Source organism: Momordica charantia (genome assembly GCF_013281855.1).
Source record: "Momordica charantia cultivar OHB3-1 chromosome 1 unlocalized genomic scaffold, Mcharantia_2.0 BLBB01000001.1, whole genome shotgun sequence".
Lineage (NCBI taxonomy): Eukaryota > Viridiplantae > Streptophyta > Magnoliopsida > Cucurbitales > Cucurbitaceae > Momordica > Momordica charantia.
The window spans coordinates 24516507-24527025 of NW_028275157.1; the positions used below are offsets into that span (position 1 = coordinate 24516507).

At 36.3% G+C, this 10519-nt stretch overlaps 1 protein-coding gene and 1 long non-coding RNA gene across 3 annotated transcripts; one reads left to right on the forward strand and one right to left on the reverse strand.

Annotated features, from left to right (window-relative positions):
• The first annotated feature begins 594 nt into the window (after positions 1-594).
• Positions 595-7352, forward strand: MCM6 (minichromosome maintenance (MCM2/3/5) family protein). Of its 2 annotated transcripts, none has more exons than XM_022290947.2 (18): positions 595-757; positions 835-987; positions 1083-1208; positions 1374-1536; positions 1675-1868; positions 2256-2451; positions 2538-2612; positions 2996-3225; positions 4048-4162; positions 4495-4569; positions 4895-5035; positions 5318-5521; positions 5608-5769; positions 5843-5898; positions 6025-6167; positions 6265-6378; positions 6610-6740; positions 6824-7352. In XM_022290947.2, the coding sequence occupies exons 1-18, from the start codon at positions 675-677 to the stop codon at positions 6953-6955; spliced, it is 2493 nt and encodes an 830-aa protein (XP_022146639.1). In that variant the 5' UTR covers positions 595-674; the 3' UTR covers positions 6956-7352. The 2 variants fall into 2 exon arrangements, with proteins under 2 accessions (XP_022146639.1, XP_022146638.1); XM_022290946.2 differs by having other exon boundaries at positions 597-757; positions 6259-6378.
• Positions 7353-9295: 1943 nt separating this feature from the next.
• On the reverse strand, positions 9296-10399 carry LOC111015774 (uncharacterized). The gene is made up of 2 exons (XR_002602075.2): positions 10007-10399; positions 9296-9753 (listed from the first exon to the last, which is right to left on the reverse strand). It is a non-coding gene; the product is annotated as an uncharacterized LOC111015774 (long non-coding RNA).
• Between the last annotated feature and the right edge of the window lie 120 nt (positions 10400-10519).

Below are 10519 nucleotides of genomic sequence, written 5' to 3' on the forward strand. Positions count from 1 at the left end.
GATTTTACAGAAATCGAAACAAAGAAACCACAAAACCGAAGACGAAATTGCCGGAAATGAAGAAATAAAACAAAAATTAGGAACCTTCTTACCTCAATGCTTCGGGTGTGAGAGATTAAGCGGGAGACGAAGACGAAATCCGAAGACTCAATAATAAACAGTAGTAAAGGAGGAAGATAAAGGGGAAAAAACGGAAGAGGAAGAGGAAGAGGGAAGAGGGAAGAGGGAATGAGTGCAACGGTTATTTTTTCATTTTGAGGGGCATAAATGTAACTTCTATTTTTTTAAAATTAATTAAAATAATCAGAAATGTTATTGAAAACATTTTTTTAGGGGTGGGTTACTTGAGCAAATCGAAAACTTGGAGGTCATTTTAGTCAAATTCCCCAGTGGCGACTGGCAAGAGGAATTAAATATAATTAAAAAAGTATTTTGAAAAGTAACAGGAAAATATTACAATTTGAACCTTAAATGAGCCAATGGGCCATCGCAGGCCCAAGCCCAGCACATCTGGAACACCCCTGGCCCTGGCCCTCTCAGTTCTCATTACTTTTGGCGGGAAACTGCGACATTTCGGCGCCAAACAACTCTTTACCCTCATTCTCCACTCTCCACACGCAATCCTTGGATTCAGCTTTCTCCATCTCAATTCTCACAAGAGGCGCACCCAAGATATGGACAACCATGGAGCCGGTAGTTATTTCGTGGATGAGAAGGCCGTTCTTGTCGAGAACATTTTCTTCGACTTTCTCAAGAGGTTAGCCGCATCCTTCTCTTTCATTTCAACATTTCAATCCCCACTCCCTCGCCAACTATTGAATAATTTGTATTCAGTTTTCGCCTCAATGGGAACTCTGGAGACCCTCACTACGAGGCCGAGATAGAAACTATGATGACTGGCGAATCAAACACCATGTTCATTGATTTTGCTCACCTTATGCGCTCCAATGATCTTCTTCACATAGCAATCGCTGACGAATACTTGAGGTCTTTCTTTGCTTTTCAATTTCCTATTGCTTCTAATCCTTAGATGGTCTCGTAATCACAACATTCTACGATTGCCTTCTTCCTTCAATCCATAGGTTTGAACCGTATCTCAAGAATGCCTGTAAGCGATTTGTGATGGAGCAGAATCCTTATTTTATCGCTGAGGATAACCCCTTCAAGGACATAAATGTTGCTTTTTTCAACATTCCTGTTTCTAAAAGGTACATCCTGTACCCACTTTTTTTGTTTTTGTTTTTTTTTTTTGAATCTGTAAATATTCTGGTATAGCTTCACCCTCATACGTATCTTAACTTGACGAGCATCTTGGAAACCCTGTTAAAACGGTCATTAATTGGTACCTGTTGGCATCGTACTCCCAACTATAGGTTGAGAGAATTGGCTACTGCAGAAATTGGGAAATTGGTATCTGTGACAGGAGTGGTGACGCGGACAAGCGAGGTCCGACCAGAGCTTTTACAGGGGACCTTTAAGTGCTTAGAATGTGGAAATGTCATAAAGAATGTTGAACAACAATTTAAGTACACGGAGGTGTGTGCTTGCGAGTCAATATTTTGTTATTATTTGCACGTCACAATTCGTAATTCATATTATCTTTCAAATATTGTCGTGTATCACTTGGGTAATTATTGGTTGACACATATTGATCATTCTTTGTTTGAATTATAGCCAACAATATGTATGAACCCAACCTGTTCGAATAGAACAAAGTGGGCATTACTTCGGCAAGAGAGCAAATTCGCTGATTGGCAGAGGGTGCGAATGCAAGAGACTTCGAAGGAGATACCGGCTGGCTCTCTTCCACGATCTTTGGATGTTATTCTCCGCCATGAGATGGTTGAACGTGCTAGGGCTGGAGACACGTAAGAACAGCCGCCTTGTCTTTCATATCTTGTCCTTTAATGGTTCTTGTTGTTTATATGGTTAAGTTCCAACATTACTTAGCACCAGGGGAGTCCAAAAAGTTTTACAGGAAGGCGCATAATTTTACCTTCTAATTTTGTGTGTTTAATCTTTCAATTTTAAAGATTTAAGAGAGCAAATCGGCGAAATTTAAATCTTAATTTTTTAACCTAAGACATTCCAAGAGTAACTTTCCCCCTCCTTCCTTATGACTCTTAAGAATGACAACTCTCAACTTTCTCACATCCTCTTTAGTTCAACCTCATGCAGGATTACAAAAGCATGGCACTGCAACTTACATATAGTTGTAATTGTGTCTAAGCCTTTTCTATTATACATGCACACAGGGTCATCTTCACGGGTACAGTAGTTGTCATTCCAGATATATTAGCATTAGCCTCTCCAGGAGAAAGAGCAGAATGTCGTCGAGAAGCTTCAGAGCAAAAAAACTCCGCGGTTGGACATGAAGGGATGAGGGGGCTACGAGCACTGGGAGTGAGGGACCTGTCTTATCGTCTAGCCTTTATTGCAAATTCAGTCCAGGCGAGCACTTGATCCTCTTTAATTAGCAATCATTAACTTTCATTAGGAGCTTTATATTATGTAACTCTTATCATTGCTTTATTCAGGTTTCAGATGGCAGAAGGGATTTTGATATCAGAAATAGGAAAAAGGATGCTGATGAAGACAACCAGCGTTTTACCGTCAGTTTCACAATATCTGGGCATTTTACTTAAAAGAATTTATAATTATATAAGAACTATTAGGATGAAGATGACCTCTTATTCAACTTTATCCTCGGAGATAGCTTATGCACTAAACTGACTATAATTCAAACACATGTAGGTGCACTAAATCTTTTCTTTTCTGGGTCAAATTATCTCCCATAAATCATAGTTAAAAAAATTATTTTTATAGTGTATCATCGAGGCTGTACAGTCTCCTCATTTGATTTGATTGGTTATTGGAGTGTGTTAATTTGTACCATAGGTCATTTGCACTAAAATAGAACTAAAATGTTTTACATTCTCCAGCATATGATGCCCAATAATTTCCTAAATTTTGATTTAAATAACAAAACCTTCAGGCTGAAGAGCTTGATGAAGTTCAAAGAATGAGGAATACACCCGACTTCTTCAACAGACTTATTGATAGCATTGCACCAGCAGTCTTCGGTCATCAAGATATCAAGCGAGCAATCCTGCTAATGCTGTTAGGTGGTGTCCACAAATTAACTCATGAAGGCATTAACCTTCGAGGCGACATCAATGTCTGTATAGTAGGAGATCCAAGCTGTGCGAAGTCTCAGTTTCTTAAGTAAGTTTCTGTGTTTTTTACCCACTCTGTTCTGGTTCTAAGTTTAAACTTTAAACAGTTCAACAATTCATGTAGTGTATACATGTGGTACAAGTGATTCAGAAATTTGTGTTTGGTATTTTGGTATATGGACTTTTAGGTGAATAGTCCATATACAAAATGGAGCTCTTACAGAAGTCCAATAGTTGAGGGTTTTATTGATTTATAACAACGAATGTCCATACTGGCTTTTATGCACTAATTGCATAAACGCTGTTTTAAAAAGTGAAGCACAAAATAGGTTGTAGGTGCTTCGCCCCACTACAAGGGCCCACACACCTTACAAGATTTAAGCCTTTTTTTACTTTCCTGTAAATGGAAAGAAAATGTCTTGGCTGCAATTTCCCTTTCAAGTAATCTCTTAAAAAGCCATCTAAGGACTAAGGTATCCTTCTCTGTATGGATATTTACTGTTTTGATTATATGTGCGCTTAAAAAAAACCTTCATTTTCTATTTGCACTTTGAGTCCTCATAGGATTATTGTGCTTTAGTGTACTTCATGCCTTAAAAATGTTCTACATGATAGCATTGTTTGATCTTACAACATTTGATTTTGAGAGGCTTAAATGAAGTATAAATCCACGACCTCATAGGCATCTTGGTGCATAGCTTGCTCCTTTGTCAGTTGACAAATCCATTATTCAGTTTCTAGAAACCTTTTCTTTTTACTCCTCCAAAGTCAAAACTTTACAACTCAATAAGCATCCATATTTTATATACATATATTTTTCCCATTCAAAAATTTTATTAAGCATACCTTTATTCATGTCTTCTTTTTACAGGTATACTTCAGGTATTGTGCCAAGATCAGTTTACACATCTGGAAAGTCCTCTTCTGCTGCTGGATTGACTGCAACTGTAGCCAAAGAACCAGAAACTGGAGAGTTTTGCATTGAGGTAGCCTTTTATTTAATATTTATCTTGTCATTCATACAGAAAAGCTTAGTATTTCATTTCTATTTTTGGTCAGTGTATGTGGTACCTATAGTGGGCTGACTATAGGCAGGAGAGGGCATTCTTTCTAATGTTTAAAATTCATCCCATCCATCTCATAGTTTTTTTCTTAAAAAAATTATTTTTACGACAATCCATCTCAATGTGTTGGCTGTATTCATATAGAGTGCTTATGGTACTCTTTGCACAAACTTCCAGCTAATGCACGTATCACCATTTGTGTGGAGTGAAATAAATTTTTGTTGTTTACTTGATGCTTTCTAATTGTGTTGCAGGCCGGTGCGTTGATGCTTGCTGACAATGGAATTTGCTGTATTGATGAATTTGACAAAATGGACATCAGGGATCAGGTAACTTGTGGCTATATTTTATCAATGTTGTAACTCTGCATCGCATGCATTTTCTTTGCTAATCTGACTTGCAACCACCGTGAGTTGCCCTAATCATCATTTGAGCCAATGAAAAAATTAAAAGGTCTAAAGGGAATGAGTTTAAACCATGGTGGCTACTTACATATTCTACGGGTTTCCTTGGTAACCAAATGGAATAGGGTCAAGTAGTTGTGTGAGAGTAGGTCAAGGTCAAGGTATGCGCAAGCTAACTTGGACACTCGCAGGGATAAAAATAAAAATAAAAAAAGAAAGAAAAAAAATCTGACTTGCAAATGCTATTCAGGTTGCAATTCATGAAGCTATGGAGCAGCAGACCATAAGCATAACAAAAGCAGGAATACAGGCAACACTAAATGCTAGGACATCAATCCTTGCTGCTGCAAATCCAACAGGAGGGCGCTATGACAAGTCTAAACCACTCAAGGTGAGGATGTTTAGCACCTGTCATTGAAATTTCATGGACAGGGTAGAGTTCTAGATAAATACGTTCACACGTCATATGGCTTCTGTTGGTATGGAATTCTCAACTGGGAGCTGGGATTCTTGATGAAAACTGAAATTGTCAGTGTGTAATTTTTACAATAGATTCCTAATTTGAACTTCCTGTGATTATATAACCAATACAATATATTCCTGATTTGATTGAATTATTTAAATAGTCATATTATTCGCCCATCTCATGAATGTGCTTTTGTTCTTGTTACAGTATAATGTTGCTCTGCCTCCTGCTATTCTTTCAAGGTTTGACCTTGTGTACGTGATGATAGATGACCCAGATGATCAAACTGATTACCACATTGCACACCACATTGTGAGAGTGCATCAGAAGCATGAAGATGCCCTTTCTCCTGCATTCACTACTGCTGAGTTGAAGCGTTATATTGCATATGCCAAAACTCTAAAACCAAAGGTCTTTCTATATGCACTATTTTTCGTTTATCTTGGTGCTTGTTTTTTATCTATTGAACTGCCTTTGATGGAGTTTAAATACTGCAGTTAAGTTTGGAAGCCAGAAAGATGTTGGTGGACTCTTATGTTGCTCTTCGCAGAGGAGATACTACTCCCGGAAGTAGGGTTGCCTATCGTATGACAGTCAGGCAGCTCGAGGCATTAATAAGGCTGTCCGAAGCAACTGCTCGGAGTCATTTGGAAACTCTGGTGAGTCCATTTCAGACATTATGCTTAAATTAGTTAGCAATTTTGGAACTTTACTTAAGAACTACTTTTACAGGTTCAACCGCGCCATGTGCGTTTAGCAGTGACGTTACTGAAAACATCAATAATCAGGCAAGAAATCAGAAAAAAACTTCGAAGATTTCCTGTCAATGCACACACTTCTCTCTAACTTTTTGGATGGCTTTTTATATTGTAATTCTTTCCTTGTTTCTCAAAAACAATAAAACAACCTTGCAGTGTGGAATCTAGCGAGATTGACCTATCTGCATTTCAAGAAGAAACTAATGGTGGTGTACATGGTGACAATAATGTTGACAATGGGCCAAAAGAGGTTGATGACGAACCTAGGAATGGTGCAACAGAGCCAACTTCTGGAAATGGTGGTGACATTTTGATGACTATATTCACCGTAATCCTTGCAACTTTCCTATAGATAAACCTTATTGTGTGGATTGGATTATGATGGTGCAGAAACAGGTTCTGGAAGTCGACGTGTGAAAAGACTTGGCTTGAGTTATGAATATTTTCAGAGGGTTGCCCAAGCCCTTGTCATGCGCCTGAGGCAGCACGAAGAATCTGTAATGAAAGAAGGTATTCGGCCCTTCATTTCAATATGTTAAAGGGAAAGCTTTAGGTATCTTGATTGTCAAATGGATAATCCGTTGGGATATTAGTTAAATTTATTATAGTCCTGTATATCTGTTTGCTAATGATCGGGTTTTGGATTGAAAACACAGATTTGAAGGATTGGCCAACAGTGTCCAGCAATATTAGTTATGTTTTTACTGTTATAATCAATGTTAAATATTGCTTGTGCTTCAGGAACTGGGCTGGCAGGAATGAGGCAGAGAGACTTAATTCAATGGTATGTGTCTCAGCAGAACGAGAGAAATGGCTATAGCTCCTCGGAGGAGGTAGCAAAAGAAGTTATAAATATTAAAGCTATTATCCAGGTAAACACGTATCTGTGTTTTACTCAATCTCATTCTTGACATGATTGGTGCCAATAGCTCACATGACATTGCCTGGTCTTCAGAGGTTGATAGTAGTGGAAGGCCATTTGATAGTGGTCGATGATGGGAGGCCAGTAGATGGCGATGTTGCAGGCCAACAATCGTTAGTAAATAACAGGATTTTAGCAGTGGCTCCTAATTATGTCGTAGATTGAAGACATCCGCCCTTAAAGTGAGAATCTCCAGGTTTCTTTGTCAATGGAATGTGGACAATTCATCATACGTGTGGAAGTTGATCGTCTAGGATCACAAGAAGGTAACGGTGGATTCATGATGATGACCTGAATTGACATCCGTAGTCATAATTACTGACGGTGCTTTAGGCTGGGTGCTGTAGAGGTAAATTCTTTCGTGTTGATTTGACAATGCACGAGGTTAGTTTTTAAATATTTTATATGTAATTTGATATAGGTTAGGTTGAGTGCTTGATGGATGCTATTACATTGTCATGTATCATTATAACTAACATAATTAAGGTTTTGCGGTTGTATAAGCGAGCTGCTATTTTGAAGTTATAAATTCTGAATGCGCAATGGAATGGCTAGTGTTGTATGTGTCGAATGTTCACATAAAAGTTGTTCATTCTTTCTTTTAGGGGATGTGTATAAACCCCACCCAACTGCCAATATTTTTATTTATTCTTCAACAGATTGCTTCCTGGTACAACTCAACTACACTAAAACAGAGCTATATTTGGAGTGGGAGAGAATGCGCAGTTGTGGGAGAGTTGGATAACGGTATATGTGGTTAAGTATTTTCCTACAATGAATAAACCAAACAAAATTAATTTAGGTATATACAGGGTAACTGTTAATAAAAAATAAAGAAAATTAACTGAAAAGGAAAAATGACAAAATGGGTAGAATATATATATTTTCTTTTGTTGACATACATAGTGTTAGAATAGTGTTATATATATTTTATTTTGTTTTGTCAGGGATTACTATCTTGAAAGTAATTTCAACCAGAAAAATTCCCCAAGGTTACAAATAGCTTCAAATTTAGTCGCACTCACCAAAGTCGAATGGAATCGGAGAGTATGCCTATAAAAATTTGTTAAATATTTAGAATTTCATCCGCGAATAAGAACTCGATTTAGTTTGAAAGTGAAAAAATAAAATGTTTTAATTGAATTAATTAATTAAACATTACAAAATAAAATTAATTAATTAATTAAAATGTTAAACAATTAATTTAACGTTCAAATAATTAATTGAAAATAAAAATAAATTTTTTTTTTCATTAAAACTTTTAAAATAAGCAATAATAAAAATATAACTTATTTTTACTTCGTAAATATACATTTTTCTTTTGTCGTATAAACAATTAATTTAAAGTTCAAATAATTAATATAACGTCTTAGACGGATATTTGCGGTTAGATGTCGGTAAATCTTTTTTATGTTTAGATTATTGAAGTCTATCATGTGTAATTATTGTTATAGTCAAAGTGGCCCTACCATGTAATTTTCAAACAAAAAAAAATAATAACTTACAATAATCTTGTATAATGGTACTAAATCATATTTCTCACTAGTTACAACATTTCACGCAGATAATTTATACTTTATCAAGATAATAAAAAATATTTTTTAAATCAAGATAATTTTACAATATTTTTTAAATCTATCATAAAAAATATTTTATGACATTTACTTTTTTTAATATTAAATATTAACTATCTTGTAAATATATAGTAACCCCAATATCATATACAAATTATCAAGTGTAAACATATTTTAACCGATCAGGACGTTATTTAACATCTTTGAAGAAAAAATAAATAAATGAGATAAAATTTTCCGCAAGAACTCAGTCAGAAAAATTAGTGGAGAAACTTTGCAATTCGTGGAATTAAGTGATGGGTGGGAATGGGGCCTCTTTCTTAATAATGTTTTTTTTAACTTATTTTTAAAATAATACTGATCTAAATAAAATTAAATAAAAAATATATTTTTTCCAATTTATTCCAAAAATAATATCTTTGAAATTATTCCTGCACTTGGGACGACGGTCAAGAGACCATCACACATGACACTTTCTTGGCACCACGTCTTTTTTTTTTAAATCAAGACGTAGTCGTCTCTTAGATATGACCCCGTATTAGCACGCATTTGTGGTCGTCAAGGGATGACTATATGGACATTATTTTTTAGGAAAAAAATAAAATAGTATTATGTATTATATATTATACAGTAGCGGTAATTAGTAAATAACTATTTGTAGTGTGGTGGATGTAACACCTACCATATATCCTATCCATAAAAAAAAGTAATATTTAGGTAATTAAGAGACGACCACAAATGTGTGGCAATACAAGAGACGACCATGTCTTGATTTAAAAATAAATTAGACGTGACACTTAAGGTGCCACGTCTGATGGTCGTCTTTAACCATCTCTTTAAGAGACGACAAGTATCAAAATAATTTTAAAAACAATATTTTTGGAATAAGGTGAAAAATCGTATTTTTTAATTAATTTTATTTAAACCATCATTATTTTAAAAATAAGTTAATAAAAAACATTATTAAAAAGATAAAACTCGTGGGAATGGGGATGGGAAGCTTTCCCCAACTTCGTCCGATTAACATCTTACTTTCAATTATACAATATACTTACCTCTCTCCATAACCATTAAAATTTGGGGAGCAGACAACAAAGGAATTTTTTCAGTGAAGAGAGCTTATCATCTAGGGATGCAAAAGCATGACAACCAGATGGCCACCTCCTCTAATTCGCATCAGCAAGCTAAACGTTGGAAGCGACTTTGGAAGACATCTGTAGCCCCAAAAATCAAGATTGCGTGCTTGGAAGTTTGCAAACAATTTAATTCCCCTAAAATCTAACCTTAGCAAAAAAGGAATTGTGACTGATTTTGCTTGTGTTTTTTGCAGGAATTTTGACTTCCAACTTTTCTGGGATTGTCGGTATTGGGGATCACTGGGACTGGCTTCTGGACAACGCAAACACGGAAGAGTTAGAGGTTTCGATGATATGCTCGTGGGTGATTTGGAATTTCAGAAATAACGTGGTGTTCAAAAGGGAGCAGCCTAGACTTTGGTGATGATTCAACAGGCCAAAAAATTCATCTCAGAATTCAATAATAGTCAATTTGCAACTTCAACAGACAACACAAGCAGCAAGACTCATATGTACAGAAGGAATTCTAAGGAAAATTCAAAATGGGTACCACCCCCATTACATACCTGGACTCTAAATACCGACGCCTCTTGGTCTTCTTCTCACCAATTGGGCGGGTTAGGATGGGTGGTGCGAAGCTGGACGGGAGAGGTCATCTACGCCGGAAATAAGGTGGTCGATAACTGCTGGAGCGTGAAAATGCTAGAGATGGAAGCAGTGCTGGAGGGGCTTCGTTGGCTGGAAAATCGACCGACGCCGTTCCCGATCTGTGATTCAATTGAGGTGGCCCAGATTTTGAATGAGCAAGTCGACGATTTTTCCGAAATCCAATGGTTGGTTGACGAAATCAAGAGATTGAAGGAGTTAAAGTGAGTAGGGATGCTAATGTTTGGGCACATTCTGTTCTGTTGCGAGGAGGGTTTTGGAGGAAAAGGAAAGTGAGAGTTGGGACCGTTGTTTTCCCAGTTGGCTAACTTGCTTGGCCAATCAGGACTTTTGCTCTTTTTAATAAAGTATTTTCTTCTTAAAAAAAAATTTAGGGTAAAGTACAATTTAGTTCTATAATCTACTACAATCTT